Genomic DNA, 19163 nt, shown 5'->3' with positions numbered 1-19163 from the left:
GAGACATCAATGTCAACAAGTTTCTACTGCATTGATGATATGACTTTGTGTGTGGTTAACTGTAATTTTTTTTGATCAGCGGCTTCACAAGATTTATCCAGATATCCTGATTGCAAACAGGAGTGGCAGCCATTGTACAGTTGCTGTATATCAGAATGTGTTGGTTAGAGTTGGACAGAATGGATTTAGTGCAAGTGTTTGTCATAAAGTTGATGATTTCAGTTTCTCTGTTGTCTTGTGCACCTTTCCAGGTAGCAATGTACCAATTAAAATGGGTTGCAATGTCTTTTCATCTCAGCTACTAAGATTTGCAAGAATTTGTTCAGTGAAGGATGATTTTGTGAAACGTACTGAGAAGGTTTTTTTCCCCATCATGTGAAACAGAGGATATTTGGCTGATTTGTTTAATCAGCTCTTGTAAGAATGTCTTTAGACTCCATCACCACATTTGATTTAAGTTTGGTTGGTTTTCCTGTCAACAAGTTTCGACTGCATTGTATTTCACATAATAATAATGAATTCATTATTTTATTGAGATAAATTCTTTAATTACACATATATTTATCGATGGTTTTAAATAATGGGAGTATTGAGATAAAAAATAAAATTAATAAACAATACTTTCAAATGCAGTCGACGTCATTAAAAAATAATTTGTTGGTGGTTGCTGGGATACACAGCGCAGCATGTTAAAATAGGTCATTAATGACAGTTTGAATATTTAAATAACAGTTTGAGTCAATGGTTAAATAAATGTGGAAAAATTTCGGGCCGACACCGGGAATCGATTCCTGATCTGGGCCCGTAATTTTTCCACATTTACTTATAATGTTTGTTTCCTGTTCATTTAAATTGTGTTATGATGCCCCCTGCAGTGATTAATAGTGGACATGGAATTGTCACCCCACAGGGGGAAGATCCTCTCGTGGACTGGCTCTCGCTGCTCTTGTGGTTGGCAGTTGAGTTCCCCAGAAGCAGTGGAGGAAAGAGAGTGGCATCTCTATATGTGGAGGAAACCTTTCTCGGCCCCGTGGCGCGGGGTGGGGGGGGGCACCCCGAAACTCGGTGTCGTCACCCGAATCGGGTGCTCTAATTGGCCCTGACCAGCGCTGGCCAACGCGCCCGCTCGGTGTGCGCCAATGTGGCCCGAGCTGCACTACATGCCTTCGCTCGATCGCAGCTTCGCTGGCCGTAGAGGCGAGAAGGTAAGATGTTATGGCAAATCCATGCATAGACAGTAAGATGTGTCCATTCGTGCCCGGCTCTGTACGATAACAAAGTGTCGCGAGCGGTGCACGGGTCTGCCTTTGAGAGCACGTTTCGTACAACATCTTCTGTTCCGATCCGCCATTACACACAGCGTTGAACCGCCATTGAACAGCGCTCGTGTTCGCCCGATTCTGCTATCGTGTGCCTGTGGCGAAACCCGTTCGATATAATTAGTCCAGAAATGGGTTGAAAGGAACGCGCTGCTTGTGCCTTGCACACTCGCACCTCACACAACGTGGCGTGGGGTTGCTTTTCTATTATCGGCCTCGGTACATGTTCCATGCAGCGCGGGCGTCGTGTTGAGTGTGTTTCCCATCCATTGGGCAGAAACCACCACTGCTGTGCATTTGGCAGGCTGTGTTTTCTACGGAGGGTGTGGGTGTAATTCCTGCTGGCCCTTTGCAGAGGACCCATCTCACAGCGCAGGGCACATGTGGCTCAGATTTACTTCAGGAATAATCAGAAAAGAAGAGTAGGAATGAAGTTCGAAATGAAATGAAGAAGGAATGATGTAAGCAAACTGAGCTATGAGATCATCGCAACGCATGCCCCTGCTGTACCCGCTAGACAAAAGCGAAGGGACTATCTACACGTATATTAATGGAGTAATTTTGGATATAATAACATTATCTGTTATTATAATAACAATAATAATAACACAATAATAACTATAATAACATTATCTGTTATAATAACAATAATAACACTATGTTGGATGCATGCAGTTCTGAGAACCGCAAAATAAATAAATATATATATATATGTATATATATATATATATATATATATATATATATATATATATATATATATATATATATATATATATATATATATATATATATATATATATATATACACCAGTAGGGGGTGCTTACACTTTGCGTAAGCATACGAATCGTGCTTCCTCATTGTGTCGGGTCACTCATCTGCATTTGATTTTTGATTTATTTAGTTTTTTCAGAGTGCGTGTGCGTGCGCGCGTTTGCACGCACATGTGTATTGTAATGTGTGGCTTCCTTCTTGGGACTACAGTGCAGTAATTAGTCTTTATTTTGATTTTACAGGCAGGGTGATTCATCAATGTGTGTGTGCCGTCCCCCTGATGGACATTAAACGTGAGTCCCATCTGTTGGAATTAATTGCTGGACATTAAAGATCCCACATTGTCCTTCATGAAGAGGTAGATGAGCTATCGCCGTCGCCATGAACAAATTCCACATCCCTGTCTTGACTTTCTGAGTCGGAATGGCGACCTGACCAGGATTTTGGCCTCCTAACTGCTTTGGCAGCACCAACGCTCTGAATAGGGCATGGTACATGCTCATAATAATAAACATCATCATCTGGGCATCATGAAGGACTGGGCAGCTGGGATTACAGTGTGGCCAGGATTTCCACTACTCTGAAAGTGCATACCTCACTCTCCTTGCTGTATGTTGGTGCTGATTTTTTTAATGTGCCTGTTCCACAGAATCTCAATCATCATGATGAGGAGGAGCAGGGGGAGGAGGAATAGCAACAACCAGGCAAGGACAGGTTTTATTCCATCAAGACCTCTTTGTATAACAAAATAGTGTGAAAGCAAAAAAACCCCGAAGTAAACTAGGTCATCCTTCAACATGGAAGAGATAGCCCCACCACCCCCGACCCCCACTCCCCCCTCTCATTTTTCTCCTCACACTCTCTCCAAATTCATTAGGTACAAGAAGGTGTAAAAACAATGACAATAACATTTTGAACGTGAACGTTTAATGTTTGAAGTAAAAGAGACATTCATTAAATGTGCACCACACCACAAATACAAATTATGTCAGGTGTTGGAGGCATGGTGCGAATACAATGGTTGAAAATAGTCTATTGGTGATTCATTGCTGAATGTGTGTGCTCTTCATCATGATGATAGGGATACTAAATGTTTAAATGCCATTGCTTGTGTCTAGAGCTCCCTGAGCTACCCTGCGGGCATTTTGGCCATGTCTGCTTGCAGAGAAGATCAAGGGTACCGGAATAAAGAAAACATGGCCTTGAAGGCCTTGGCGGTCATTAACCGCCCCTGAAAGAACCTTTTTAAGCAGTTCCAATTTGCTTATTTCTGTGTAATCATGTTATGTTCATAAATGAAACAGCTTTTGAAGGTATCTGCTTTTGACAGCATTACATAATGATTTTTAAGGGGCAGGTGAATGTGCAAAAGCACAGTTTGGGCTTTGTGGATGGATATATATATATATATATATATATATATATATATATATATATATATATATATATATATATATATATATATATATATATATATATATATATATATATATATATATATATATATATACATATACATACACACCATGTTTGGGGCATGTCAAATGTTCTCAGAATGAGATGCTGAAAATATTCCAATAAATGTGATTAGTAAGAAAAATAAAAATCCTTACTCAGTATATGTTTTGCATATGTACTGTAAACTCATATTGAGAAATAAAAATAAACGTTGGCATTTCTTGGAAAGTTGTGAGCATCTCATTTTGAGAACTTTTTGAAAGCCCCTCGTATTACTTTTCATTGCATGCTGAATTCAAGTTGCAGAGCTTGATGCTAATTTCCATGGCTGAGTGCATGTAACAGTGCGAGTGGTTCCATTCCAAGCTGCGCTGCCATTGCAGCTACATCCAATCCGAGGTCTGTGAGTAGTTGTACCGCTCCAACTTCCTGCCCGGTGCGGGCGTCATGAAGGGCTGGGCAGCTGGGATTACAGTGTGGCCAGGGGCAACTGTCCACGACTCTGAAAGTGCAACCCTCACTCTCCTTGCTGTATATTGGTGCTGATTTTTTAATGTGCCTGTTCCTTGGAATTTTAACACGTGGAACAGGTTCACCTGTTTTCGACTGCTTGCTCTCAACAACAGCCCATGGTTTGGTATTCTTTCCCTCGGCCTTTTCAAGGCTGAGCTCCCAACACTGCAGTGCTTCTGGTAAAGAAACTTCCTTGACCTTCACTTCAGCCCACGTGCTTTGAAGGAAAGAGTAAATAGGAACAAATGAATGACATAAACATAATGGAAAACGATTTTGCTTGGACAACACATGCATAAAAGATAATCAAAAGATTCCGGACTTCAAACATAAATCAAAATGTGGAAATGACCTAACAACAAATTATTCTGCCTTATGAGATGATGAGATTTAGCAAGGGCTTTGTTTTCTCAAATGCATTTACAATGTGAATTCAAAATGTTCTACGAGCAAGGTACTCACAATAATCCAAGATTTGACAAAGGCTTTTTAGTTTTTTGCAAGGCTTCCTTGGATGTGGTATAAAGCCCTTCAGGATGATATGAAATATATATATAAATATATATATATATATATATATATATATATATATATATATATCTTCTTCTTCTTCTTTCGCCTGCTCCTGTTAGGGGTCGCCACAGCGGATCATCTGTATGATCTGTATTGTGATTTGGCACATGTTTTACGCCGGATGCCCTTCCTGACGCAACCCTGGTCGCCTGTTACGACACAGGGATATGGTACACCTATTTTAACCGGGGTATACACCGGCCCAGTATACTGGTACTCATTTCGCCGACCTCTGAAGGATGACAGGCTGAGTCAAGCCCCTGATGTATTAATTCAGTGGCTCAACGGGGCTTGAACTCAGGACCTTTTGGATTCCAAGCCGCTGCCATAACCACTGCGCCAACACCAGGCATATATATACATATTGTTACGTTTGAGGGGGGGTATGCATTCAAAGGGTAATTAGGATGTTTAATTAGGTATGCCATGCTGTTCGAGTTTACCAGGATCTCGATGTAATAAGTAGCAATTCAGTGGTGATAAGTTGTCTAGTAAATGTTCATTTCTTCAAGGGGGAAATGACATTTGTCACGTAATTAGATAGGGACACGGGATAGGGTAAGGGTGTCTGCGTAAACCCCTTTTGGTAGTCCCTGGAGACTGGCCGTGACGTCACAGGACAGTGCAGCGGATGGCTCCGCCCCGTGATCATGATTGGCAGAAGGCGACGGCGGTGGGCCAATAAACGGCTCGATTGGAAGTGACGAGGACAGGAGGATAAAAAGGTTCTGTTCGGGGTCTAAAAGGAAGAGGAAGAAGATCGGGGCAAAAACGATCGTGTTTTTTTGGTGTGGAGGCTGTTGCGCGGAGAGCGTCCTTGTTGTTGTGCTGATTCGATCGTGTTCTTGATCGTGTCTTGGAGCCTTGCTGAGCCTCGTGCCTCACCTTGGTTGGCTCTGGGGTTCTGCTGACTCGGAGTACGGGGTCGAACGGCGGGCGGACCTGCCTCCCTCTCCTGCTCGCAACTTGGCGCCAGAACTGGTTCCCTGGCGGCTGTGAGCGGACTTGGGCCAAGACCAGGAGGTCGACAGCACCACGGTTTCTCCTGCCCCCCTGACGAGAGCAAGGCCAGCTCGTCCGACGCCGATCCAGGGTCAGTTGCGTCCACACCACGGTCCAGCCTGACCACCAGAAATAGCTACGTTTTGTGTGTGTGTGTGTGTGTGTGTGTGTGTGTGTGTGTGTGTGTGTGTGTGTGTGTGTGTGTGTGTGTGTGTGTGCTTGGCGCCTTAGAAGGTTTGAGATCTCTATATTCATTGGAATTGTCTGTGTTTTTCCCCACGTCCAATCCCACACCATCCCGTCGAATCGCCCCGGATCCCTCTTCTTGCCGAGTCTTGTTATTTCTGGTCAATAGTAAAAACGAATAAACATCATCAACTCAGTGAAAAGCGACTCGTGCCACCTTCCTCGTCCCGTTTGCGGTAGAGCGATTAGAACCGCCATATTTGGGTTATAAATAAATAAACCGCCTCCATCGTTTCGGCTCATTCTACGTTGACGGGACTGTTCAAGTCCCGTGGACGTCACAATATATATATATATATATATATATATATATATATATATATATATATATATATATATATATATATATATATATATATATATATATATATATATATATCCAATATAAAAAGCTCATTCTAACCAGTGACTGACGGACTCACTGAAGAAAGCTGAAATTTCGCATTCTGCCGGATATCGAAGCCGACACAATGGGGGGGGGGGCGGGGGAGGAGGACTCAGAACCGTTGGAAAGCGTCCATACATGAAAATATAAATAAATAACTAAAATAAATGCAGGTGAGCGACCCAAGATAATGGGGAAGCATGGTAATTTTGTGTGTCCATGGGCATTGAAGCTGATTCACCAGGAAAAATCACAACCATTGGAAAGCGTTCGTAAATTCACGCTGTGGCTTCACGTTGTGGAAATCAAGGCATTTGGGATCATTGGTATCTCCCGCGATGAGGCTGAGTCTTTGGGCTTCTCACTCTCTCACTGCAGGCAGGTCGATAGTCTTTCTGTCTTCCACTGTCACCTCTCTGGTCTTTCCCCACATCCCTTGCTGTGTCTGTGATATGTCCCCACCCCCCCACCCCCACATTTCCACAGGGTGCTCAAGGTCTGCCAGTAACCCCCTTCTGGTAAAACTACCAAAATCATGAATCACTGCTCACCTTCACTCTTTCATTCCTCTTTTTCCCGCCTTTGGAATAAACTCCCTCACTCTATTCATTCCCATTCTTCCCTCCAGGCCTTCAAAGCAGCTGTTCACCACCACCTCTTCTCATCCCCCATCCAAATCCTCGATCTTTTCTACCCCCGATAATTCACCCAAGCCCACCTCCTTCAAATTTCCTGCTTTCCTTACTGAAAGTCCCTGTGGTGTGCATCTTGTATACCCCGTGTTCCCCGCCCAACCCCTCTCCCTTCCACAGATCTCCTAATGTCTCTGTTCCCCACCGTTTTGTCCTTCCCTCTCCCGCCCCTCTTGTCTCATGCCCCCCCTCCCAAATTGCTGTGCGTTATGTGTTCGCGCTCATCGGAGCCTTGACAATGTATACAAACTAAAACAAGAAAATAAAATATCAATAAAATAAATAAATGAAAAAAATGCAGGTGAGCAACCCGAGACAATGGGGAAGCACGAGACAAGTTCGTTGTTGCTTACAATGTGTATGCACACGCTGCTCGTGTGTGTGTGTGTGTGTGTGTGTGTGTGTGTGTGTGTGTGTGTGTGTGTGTGTGTGTGTGTGTGTGTGTGTGTGTGTGTGTGTGTGTGTGTGTAAAAAAAAAAATATATGTCTATATATATATATATATATATATATATATATATATATATATACAGTGCCAATATAAAGTGTCCACCCCTTTCAAATTTTTCACCTTTTGTTTCCTTATCGACTGGAATTAAATCAGACTTTTTGTACCTTGATTTACACATCGTAACCCACAACTTCCAGGTGAAAAACAAATTCTCCAAATTTCAGAAAATGAATTAAAAATACAAAACCTGAATATCTTCGCAACAAAAGTTGAAAATTTTGAAAGAGAATGTAGACTTTCTATAGGTTCTGTGTATGTATATATATGTGTATATATATATATATATATATATATATATATATATATATGTGTATATATATATATATATATATATATATATATATATATATATATATATATATATAATTCATCATATAAACACTCAAGATATGTTCCAGAGGAGCAAGTGTGATGTGAAAATCGAGCTATAAGAGGCCATTATAATACGTGGCTGTGCAGATATGTTCTCCAAAAGTATATATATATATATATATATATATATATATATATATATATATATATATATATATATATATATATATATATATATATATATATATATGAAGTATCAGCGCCATATATATATAGAATGGCTTCATTGGGCACTATGCACAGATGTTATTGCGGAGATTTACAAATAAAGAAAAAAAAGCTTTGTTAATCATACAACAAACCAAAATAGCATAAGAGAAACAAAATTGACTGCAAACACTCACCACGGTGGGGGGTGGAAGGGGGTTGCAGTTGGGAAAAATAATTACCTCGGGCTCAGTGCACATTCTCTAATCTGTCTCGTTAACCTCCTGCTGTGTCCTGCATTCCTTATTAATTTTGGCGGAGAAAACAACACTGACCGATCAACATCTGCCTGATGGTCATCTGCCTCCATACTTCTCAGCACCTGCATATTCACATCCATGTTGATGATTTTCCTTGTTAACTTGGACAGGTTCAATAGCACTATCACTTGTTGGCCATTTTCCAGATATGATGGTCTAAAATTATCACTAAACACACATATGGCTCAGGGTGCGACATACGGAACATACGGAACATTGACACCTCCCACACTCCTCGAGCCAAATAAGCTGCATAAAGAAACCCAAGAAGGCCTGTACAAGGTAAGCGCTCCCTGCATTCATAGGCCAAGAGTGAGGACCCTCCCTTGTGTATGTCCTGTGTCTCTGTCTCTGTCTCTGTATATATATATATATATATATATATATATATATATATATATATATATATATATATATATATATATATATATATATATATATATATATACGTTACCCTCATAACAAAAGTGCCAAAGTCATTTTTTCCAGTTTTGAGAAAAACACAAAAAACTGCAGCAATTCTTCATCAACGAATATTTATTTACTATTTATTGTGCAAAGAGTTGTTGGAAGCTAAATGAAACACAAATCTTGTTTATCATTAGTATGATTACATCATGGCTATTGATGACTTCGGCAGAAAATCTCAAAAACTGGATAAAATGACAGGCACTTTTGTTATGAGGGTGACGATATATATATATATATATATATATATATATATATATATATATATATATATATATATATATATATATATATATATATATATATTGTTACAGATTCAGCGGTGGCAGGATTCGCACCCAACTCTAGACCCCAGTGTTAAGGATCCACGGTGGGGGGATTCGAATGCCACCCAAGTTGGCTCCAATCCCTAGACAGTTTGCGTTTTCGCACCCTAGTCTCGACGGCCAAATATTGAATATTCGGCGTCACTTAACCAGCGCCGTCTCCAGGGTTATAACGCCGGCTGGTTCGGCACAGGCCTCGGGTCACGTACCTCGAATCGCGATACCAACGTACATCTTGACCTTACCAGTTGGGGAAATAGACCCCGGTTACAGACTGGTTTTGTCAGAGACCGAGCGAATTCTGCCAGACTATATATTTGGATATAAAACCATTTTGGTTTTATATCCAAATCGAGCGGACCGTTCCTTGGCGTGGCACGAATTAATTCAAGGCGGAAAATCTCGTATAACTCAGCCAGATTTATTGGTGACACATCGGGGAACGCAACACAAACAAAGCATTCACGACAATGTTATAATTAAGCTATAACCCGTTCTTAACTGGGGAACTACGGGTTTCGAAGGGGACCCTAACGAGATAAACCTTAAACAACATGCAGACAAGACACAGAGTACTTGGTGATGCTTCATGGATGAGAGGAAAAGTGTCAAATGCCCGAATGCGGCTTGTGACAAGCCGATGTCCACGGATTCGAGCACCCAAGCTCAAACATGCCACGTGGCAAAATGGCAGCGTCGGAAATTAAATAAATAAAAATGGAGACACCCGGAAATTAGGTTTTCTTCTTCTTCCTCTTTCGGCTTGCTCCTGTTAGGGGTCGCCACAGCGGATCAACCGTCTCCATTTCGCTCTATCCTCCACATCTTCCATTGACACTCCAACCACCCGCATGTCCGCCCTCACCGCATCCATGAACCTCTTCTTTGGCCTTCCTCTTCTCCTCCTGCCTGGCAGCTCCATCTTCAACATCCTTCTCCCGATATACTCCGTTTCCCTCCTGTTCACATGTCCAAACCATCTCAATCTCGCCTCTCTCACTTTGTCTCCAAACCGTCCTACCGACGCTGTCCCTCTAATATTCTCATTTCTTATCCTATCCATCCTCGTCACTCCCAACGAGAATCGCAGCATCTTTAACTGTGCCACCTCCAGCTCCGCTTCCTGTCTTATTGTTAGTGCCACCGCTTCCAAACCATACAACATAGCTGGTCTCACTACCGTCTTATATACTTTCCCCTTCACTCTTGCAGCTACCCTTCTGTCACAAATCACTCCTGCAACTCTTCTCCAACCACTCCATCCTGCCTGCACTCTCTTTTTCACTTCTTTCCCACACTCTCCGTTACTTTGGACAGTTGATCCCAAGTATTTAAACCAATCCACCTTCCCCACCTCAACTCCTTGCAACCGCACCATACCACCACCCTCCCTCTCATTTACGCACATGTACTCCGTCTTACTCCAACTGACTAACATTCCCCTTCTCTCCAGTGCGTACCCCCCCCCCCCTCTCAAGGCTTGATTCAGCCTGCTCCCTACTCTCCCTACAGATCATGATGTCATCCGCGAACATCATAGTCCATGGAGACTCCAGTCTGATCTCGTCCGTCAACCTGTCCATCACCATTGCAAACAGGAAAGGGCTCAGAGTCGATCCTTGGTGCAATCCCACTTTAACCTTAAACCGGTCTGTCATTCCTACCGCACACCTCACCGCTGTTAATCGAAAAACCAAAAAAAAAGTGAGCATGAGCTGAATCACACTGTCCTCATACATATCCTGCACGATCCTCACATACTTCTCCACCACTCCCGACTTCCTCATACAATGCCACACCCGGATATTAGGTGTATGGCGTATATAGAGCCTCGTGGCTCTGAAAATACCATTAAACACAAAAGAAGAACACCAGGTCTCACATCAAAAGAAGAATGATTCACAATAACCAGGGGTTCACCCAATATATTTTTTATATTTGGTCCTCCAATGAGTACCAGCAGAAATGGTTTGGTACTCACGAAAAAAAAAAGAAGACAGCTTTGAGTGTGCTACTTTCCCAAGTGCCACTCCGACTTTTAAAACGCCTCTCAGCTTGGAATGCATCTCCCTCCTCTGGAAGCACTCTCTCAGAACGTCCGCTCAAGAGGAGACACTCGCTAGCCACTCTTCATTTTTTTTCTCGTTCCGGATGCTCCTGAAGCTTCCGGAACATCTTTGAAGTACACATTTCGTTTTTTTTTACTGCGCATGAGTACCTGCATACCAGTCAAGTGAACCCCTGACAATAGCTAGTCTAATAATGGAGCACCCACCTCAAATAAGCTTGCTCGCAAAATTACGTGCATCCAACAACAGGCTGGGGGGGGCGGGGGGGGGTCGTGTGACCATCAAGAAGGGTCGCTTTCTGCTTTGTGAGTGCCTCGGCTTACGTCACAAGATTACATCACGTATCATCCATTCCATCCATCAAGATGTCAAGACGTTCATTCACCACAGCATTCAAACTCTCTGTCTGCCGGTCTGCAGTAGAGTTTGGGAATTGGGAAGCTGGGACTCTGGGAGGCAATTGGGCATGGAGGAGTCCATTATGCGGCGCTGGAGAACAATTAAGGCAACGATAGAGAAGGTGCCAGGGAAGAAGAAGGTGCTGAGGGGAAAGTCAGCAAAGTGGCCTCAGGTCGAGGAGCTTCTCGTCACTTGGGAGCGGGAGAAAAGAGCAGAGGGTTCCACCATTTCAACAATTGCTGTCAGGATGAAAGCAAAGAGCTTAGCTAAGGAGGATGACATTGGGGACTTTGTGGCCAGCGCGTCGTGGCCTACAGGTTCATGGCACACCATCAACTGTTAGTTTGATGCTGCACACACATCTCCCAGCATCTACTCAATGACATGGCTGATAAGATGGCGTGCTTCCAGTCCTTCATCATCAAGCTTTGCCGAAAGCATGAATATCCCCTCAGGAGGATCGAGAATGCTGACCACACCCCCTTACCTTCGACATACTGAGGGGAACCACCATCACAGTGAAGGGGGAGTGAGCGCAATGTGACTATAAACACTACTGGTCACGAGAAGGACCAATTCACTTCCATGCTCGCCTGCACCACAGATGGTGGCAAGCTTCCCCCATAAGTCATGTTGAAGAGAAAGACACTGTTCAAAACAAGTTTCCAGCCAGTGTCATTGTTCTTGTGCAGTAGAAAGGGTGGATAGACGAGGGACTGGTCCAGAACTGGGTGAGCATGTTCTGTAGTAGGCTGGATGTCAGTCTCTCCCGATGACAGAGCATGCTAGTCCTGGATGTGTTCAGATGTCACAAGACCAACGACACCAAAGTGCTGCTCCATCGGACCAACACCGATCTCATCATCATTCCATTTGGGATGACATCGCTCTTGCAGCCCCTCAATGTGTCCATCAACAAGCTGTTCAAGGACAGGCTACATCGCTGCTGGTCCGACTGGCTCATGAGTGGGGAGAAGACCTACATCAAGAATGGGAGGATGAGAAAGGTCGACCTTCTGATGATCTACGGCTGGATTGTCAAGGTGTGGGAGGAGATACCGTCGGATATCATACATTGTTGATTGTTCAATTACAGGATTGAACATTCTTATTTGTTCAAATACAGTATTTAACATTGTTGATTGTTCAGTTACATTACTTCGCATTGTTGATTGTTCAATTACAGTATTTAACAATGTTTATTGTTCAATTGCAGAATTTAACATTGTTGATTGCTCAATTACAGTATTTAACATTGTTGCTTATTCAATTACATTACTTAACATTGTTGATTTCCAATTACAGTATTTAACATTGCTGATTGCTTACTTACATGCCTGGTGTTGGCTTAATGGTTAGGGCGGCAGGCTTAGGATCCCAGGGTCCTGAGTTCAAATCCCACTCAGCTGTTGAATTAATACCAGGTGGGGTTGACTCAGCCTGTCATCCTTCCGATGTAGGCAAAATGAGTGCCAACAAAAGCTGGTATCCTGTGTTGGAGTGGCGACGCATCCAGGATTGTGCCCAAAAGCCAAGGAGACTGCTTAGGCAGCACCAACGCTCTGCACAGAGTATGGTCCTGATGGATGGATGGTGGGCTTTGGATCCTTGGATCCTGACTTCAAATCCCACTCATCCGTTGAATTAAGACCATGTGGGGTTGACTTTGCCTGTCATGTTTCCGAGGTTGGCAAAACGAGTACCAGCTTGCTGGTATCCTCTGTCGGAGTGGTGACCCGTCCAGGATTGTTCCCAATAGCCAAGGAGACTGCTTAGGCATCACCAATACTCTGCACAGAGTGTGGTCCCAATGGATGGTTGGATGATTTATCAAGCAAACATTTCTGAAATGCTGCATCTCCAACAACATTGATGGCAAAGAGGACGATATCATTTTGGAGGATGAAGCTGCAAATGTCAGTGACAGTAACCGGGACTTGCTCAAACCTGTTTCAGACAAGGACCGACGTGCTGTCTTCGACGAGGAAAACAATGATGAGGAATTCCTTGGGATGAGCTGAAAAGCTTCATCAAGCCCAAACGGCCCTTTTCAGGGCCACAGATCCACAAGAAACATGTATGATACTGGTATGAATCCCTTTTCTTCCTTTTTATATGAACAAAAAAGATTCCTCTTTCTAATATGAAAAAATAAGAAAGAAAAATAAAAACTTCTTGGTATCCTCTCCTCTCTCTCTTTAACTCCTTGAAAATGAGAATAAGGCTGTGAGATGAAATCAAGTGGACAAGTTCCATACAAAGTTAAAGTACAAACATATTTAGATCTCAATCATAAATAAAATGATCAATATATTCATTTATTTTGAGGATGAAAAACATGGGTGCGGTTAACACACCGGAAAAGTTTTTTTTTTTTTTTGAGGGTGAAAAACAGGGGTGCGGTTAATATACGGCCACTGTTTATACACCAGAAAATACAGTTTTTAATCGAGATAATAATAACAGATTATTAAAATTATAGATCATTAAAAATCTGATTAAAATTTTTTTTTAAATATAAAAAAAATGTATATATATTTAAAAATCTAATATATTATTAAAAACACACCACCACATAATGTCCACGTTATTAAAAACACCTCACCGCCATGTAAGTCAAAACAACTGCCACTGTGCAATTCAAAACACCTCACCACACATTGCTCGAGAAACCGGCTTGTTTTAACTGAGGATAACTATTTACACCAAACATAATTCACCCCTCTATTTGCAATATTCGTGATAATTTTCATAAGCAATTGAAGTTGAAGATTTGTTTGAAAAAAAAAATTTTTTTTTTTTAAAAAACAAAACAAAAATACCCTTTGGACATACACACAGGATAGGTAGGTGCAGCCCAGAAGTTTGGTACGATTTTACAAAAACCTCCACATAATTCAAAACAACTCCCACTGTGCTACTCAAATCACCTCACCACATGTCGCTATCGAGACAGGCTTGTTTTAACTGAGGGCAAGTACAAGAGTTGCCGTGTTGTCATGATTTACACTAATCAGAATTCAAACATTTATTTTGCAAATTAATTTGTTATTTTTATAACTAATTGAAGTTGAAGATTCAAGCTTTAAAAAATTTTATTTTTCAAAAAATAAAAAGTAATAAATTCTTCAAAATAAATAAATAAATAAATACACTTCGGACATACACATGGGACAGGTAGGAGCTGCCTAGAAGTTTGGTACGATTTCACAAAAGTTTGAGGGAGTAGTTCAGTGACAGGATGGGACAGGCACTGCACAGATACATATAGATTAGCGTGGATCGGCTCGCTATTCTCGCCTCCCCACACATTACTACAATGGGGCAAACACTGCCAGGTTATTAAAAACACTTCACCACATTATCAAAAACTTCTCACCACGTAATTCAAAACACATCACCACCACATTATTAAAAACACCTCACCACCACATGAGTAAAAACACACCACCATGTAACTGCCACGTTATTAAAAACACCTCACCACCGTTTTATTAAAAACATCTCGGATCCATGTAATTCAAAACAACTGCCACTGTGCAATTCAAAACACCTCGCCACAGGTCGCTCAAGCAACAGGCTTGTTTTAACTGAGGAGAAGTATGTGAGTTGCCATGTTGTCATGATTTACACCAGGCAGAATTCACACATTTATTTTACAACTTTATTTGTAATATTCACAATAATACTTTTGTATAAACAATTGAAGTTGAAGATTTAAGTTTGAAAAAAGTTGTTGTTTTCAAAAAAAAAAAAAAAATATATATATATATATATATATATATATATATATATATATATATATATATTTAATCCCCTGAGGACATGCACACGGGAGAGGTAGGTGCAGCCCGGAAGTTTGGTACAATTTCACAAAAGATTGTAGTAGTTCAGTGAAGCATGGAAATTAATTATCGAATACATAAAGCTCTTTGTAACCACTGACTCACTGGCTGACATATTAAAGATCAGTGCCTTCCAGGTGACGGAGAAAGTTGAAATTTTGCGTGCCGATGAACATCGAAGCTAGTACACCAAAAAAATAAAACATCACAGAATCTTAAGACAGACAAAGTCTGGTGTTGGCACAGTGGTAAGGGCAGTGGCTTAGGACCTAAAAGGTCCTGAGTTCAAGCCCCGTTGGGACACTGTATATATTGTTGCGGATTCGCGCCCGCCGGCGTGCTGACGGCCACGTAACTCGAATCGCGGCACGTCGCCCACCGGACGGACAATCCAGTCGTGACCCTCTCTGACTAACGCCGGGAACCAGTCACGGGTGGACCTTTCGGTCTCACCGCGATCGAGCCAATCAGCCCCCGCGTGGGATAGGGTTGCTCGCCAAATTCGACCTACCTAAGTACCCACGCGGAGGGTAAACCGGGCGATCGCACCTCGCCGCAGGTCGACTTCGGACACGGGCCACTTAAGCGACCCGTTCCGTACTATCAGGATAACCGAGCGGTGTTATCGTCGACCTCGACGGTTCGATTAATTATCGGGCGTATTCAGCCCACTACCAACCCTTTACGTGAAGCAAGATGAGGATTCAATGGGAGAAATGACGAAGCGAAACGGGAAACAGTTCAACACAAAACACATTTATTCGCGGCACACGGGAAGCACACATATACAATTCCACCAAATGCACACAGAAAAGACACAATGTAATTTACACAAAAAGCAAATGTAAAAGCGAAAACACAATGCAGAGCTAATACCGACTACCGAGCACACGGCAACACTTATACAATTCTACTTCACAGACGGCGCCGACAACACATACCCAAAACCAAGGAAAAGAAATACCCTCAAGGATGAGGCGGGCCTGAGGCCGAGACCGGGTCGCGCCTACCCGTCTGGTGATGAGACGCGGAGCGGCGATGGCGCCTCAACTCCGCGGGCCTCGCGGACAGTGTCTGGTAGGGGGTGGGAAAGGGGCCCCCTTGGTCGCACTATCTCAGCGAGGGGGGAAACAGGAGGGGGTTGCTGCTGCTCGGGGTATAGAGGATCTTTATTATCCCGCGACGAGCACCTCCACCTCGGCCAGGTCGCGCTGTCGGCCTCCCTCGGGTGCAGCTTCCTGCACGACGCGAGCACCCCCTCGTCTGGTGTCGCCGCCTTTCCACAGCTCCGTCCCCTCCGTTCCGACTCCAACGCACACGACGAGCAGCTCCTTCTTGCCAACTCCACCGCCCGCGAAGTCTTGACTCTCTGTTTCCGACTCTCCTACTCTCCTACTCTCCGCCTCTCGACTCTCTTCCTCTCCCCGTTGGACTCTCCTTGTCCCCGACTCTCCTACTCTCCTGACGAACACGGTCCTTTTATCCGCCCTGTAGCTTCGCCCTCTCATCTTTGACCCCCTCCCTTCGACCTTTCACCTCGCTCCCCATTGGCCCGAGAAAAAGTGGGCGTGAAGGCTTTTTGATCCATAAATTTGCATATATCGATCGCCCTGGAGGCGGGGCCAAATCGCCCCTCGCTCACCGATTGGACGGCAAAAAGTGGGCGTGTGTCGTTTTTGATCCGTTTTTGAAGCACAAAATCCGTGATTTTGTACACGCTGTTCGGCGCGCGCCCTGCACGAGTCCAACACCGATACCCACAGGCGGCGCAAGAACGGTGGCGATGCGACGGCTGTGAGGTGTGACGTGAAGGTCGTGGCGGTTGTGGTGAAGCGGCGTTGTGGTTGGTGGTGGTAACAATGGCGGTTGGTCCAAATTAAAGATAGTAAAAGAAAAACGGCTATCCTGAAGAGTCGCAGCACGCATGAATGACATGTATTCCCACTAGACAACGGGTTTGGGCCTAACTACACATGTACTTACCGAGATACCTCACCTAAGGGACCTGAATGGTGGTTTGCGAATTTGGTAACCACAACACTACCCCCTCCCCTTTTTACAGACTCGTCCCGAGTCGTCAAATTTTCGTGTGCCATCATGTGTAGTTTTCCCCTAGTACATTTTACCTACGGATCCCTGAGTGCGACATTCATGGTATTCGTGTCCCCAAAATAAATAACCTGAGGGCTGCGTAACTACCAAAACAAACTCACTCACACGGACGACTTAAATAAAATTGCCGGCGCTAGGACAGACTTGCCGGGGGCGCACTCATATTTACAGTACATCTTAACCTTAACTTACAAATTTTACACTAAACCATGGCCCAGGATCATTGAACTCTGCAAAAAGAAAGCAGTTAGCAGGCAGCCAGGCTGCCCGCATGCAGTCTCTGGCTCAAAACAATGCAGGTGACAGGGAACGTGGCTGGCTGCTCACACGCAGTCCAAGGCCTTCCCTTTTGAACTGAACGCAGTGAACCACAACGGTGCATGGGCTGCACAACGCAGTCTCCGTGCCAGCTCAAGTGGCACACGCAATGAGCTCAACGAATGGATGGGTGAACACAAACACGGTGCACGGGCCGCCACTGCAGGCCCGTGTTGTAGCTGCCAACGGCGCAGTTCTCGCAGCTTGCAAACTGTTGCCTTGCGGATCCTGGCGCACATGGAAATGAACAGGGGGGGGGGCAAATCAAAAATTGAACAGGGCTGGTGAACGTGGGCAGTGGGCATGGCATGGCAAAGGTGCAGGCAACACAGCCCGCAGAAGAAGGCCGCTGCAGGCAAACACAGCCCGCAGAACCAGGCCGTTGCAGGCAAACACAGCCGGCAGATGAACTGGCCGGCACAGGCCTTGAAGAAAAACAGCCAGCAGATGAACTGGCCGGCACAGGCCTTGCAGCACAGCAGCTGCAGACGATCCAGCCGGCACAGGCCTTGCAGCAAAACAACAGCTGCCGATGAAGTTGGCCGGCACAGGCCTTGAAGAAAAACAGCCAGCCGGCAGATGAAGTGGGCCGGCACAGGCCTTGCAGCAACACAGCCAGCAGATGAAGCTGGCCAGCTTTTGCCGTTCAGTGGAGGTTGGTGGAGGGAGTGCGGTGGTGCTGGCCACTTGGAAGGTGGGCTCAGACCTACCTACCTGTCTCCCTCCCAACCTATCGCCTTTGCCTGTCACTGTACATACCCACTCCCTTAATTTGTCAAACTCCAATTTAGCCCCAACTTATTTTTTTATTTTTATGTTTACTTCCCCTCTATAAATCGTCCCCTAACCCCCTTTATCGTCTTTGTTCGGCTAACCTATCCTGTCACCTAGCCTACTCCCAACCCCTACGTTCCCTTCCCGGAGGGGAATAAGGGAGAGCTAACGTCCTGTGTCGAGGCCCAACGAAGCCTCAGAATGGCCTCCCCAGAGTTCGGCGATCTAACCCAAAGTGGGTCCAGCGGCCCACAACGAGAGCGAGGGGATGGATGGTGCGGAGGGGTACATCTCCTAATCTACCCTAACCATTTAACTGTTAAACTACCCCGGGGCTTTCAACAAGCGCCTCTCGCTTAAACTATTGGTTCTAACAACCCAGATTCCCGTCGCCTGTGTTGGTGTCCTCACAATTTCGGGCCTCGCCCCCCAATTTTCTCTCCGTGCCCTCACACGGTCTCCTGGCTGGGACACGTGGCTCCCTTTGGCAGGCACGACCCTCTGCCGAATCTCCCGCTATGGCACCCCCAGGCACTACA

At 44.2% G+C, this 19163-nt stretch overlaps 1 protein-coding gene and 1 long non-coding RNA gene across 3 annotated transcripts in view; one reads left to right on the top strand and one right to left on the bottom strand.

Annotated features, from left to right (window-relative positions):
- The window catches only part of LOC147024659 (uncharacterized), a 73466-nt gene extending 69981 nt beyond the window's left edge, over window positions 1-3485 (top strand). For both annotated transcript variants that reach the window (XR_015059123.1, XR_015059122.1), the window contains 3 exons: window positions 911-1205; window positions 2337-2387; window positions 2744-3485. This is a non-coding gene — a long non-coding RNA (uncharacterized LOC147024659). The remainder of the gene's footprint in view (window positions 1-910; window positions 1206-2336; window positions 2388-2743) is intronic.
- A 55-nt stretch (window positions 3486-3540) lies between these two features.
- The window catches only part of LOC147024656 (palmitoleoyl-protein carboxylesterase NOTUM-like), a 107481-nt gene continuing 91858 nt past the window's right edge, over window positions 3541-19163 (bottom strand). The window contains exon 12 of the mRNA XM_085884778.1: window positions 3541-4282. Within this exon, the coding sequence (XP_085740904.1) occupies window positions 3868-4282 (415 nt within the window). The 3' untranslated portion in view covers window positions 3541-3867. The remainder of the gene's footprint in view (window positions 4283-19163) is intronic.

This window comes from Eptatretus burgeri, chromosome 6, assembly GCF_056783735.1.
Source record: "Eptatretus burgeri isolate ZD-2024b chromosome 6, Ebu_testis_v1, whole genome shotgun sequence".
NCBI lineage: Eukaryota > Metazoa > Chordata > Myxini > Myxiniformes > Myxinidae > Eptatretus > Eptatretus burgeri.
The sequence above is the reverse complement of the archived record's forward strand: the minus strand, read 5'-3'. Positions and strand labels throughout refer to the sequence as shown.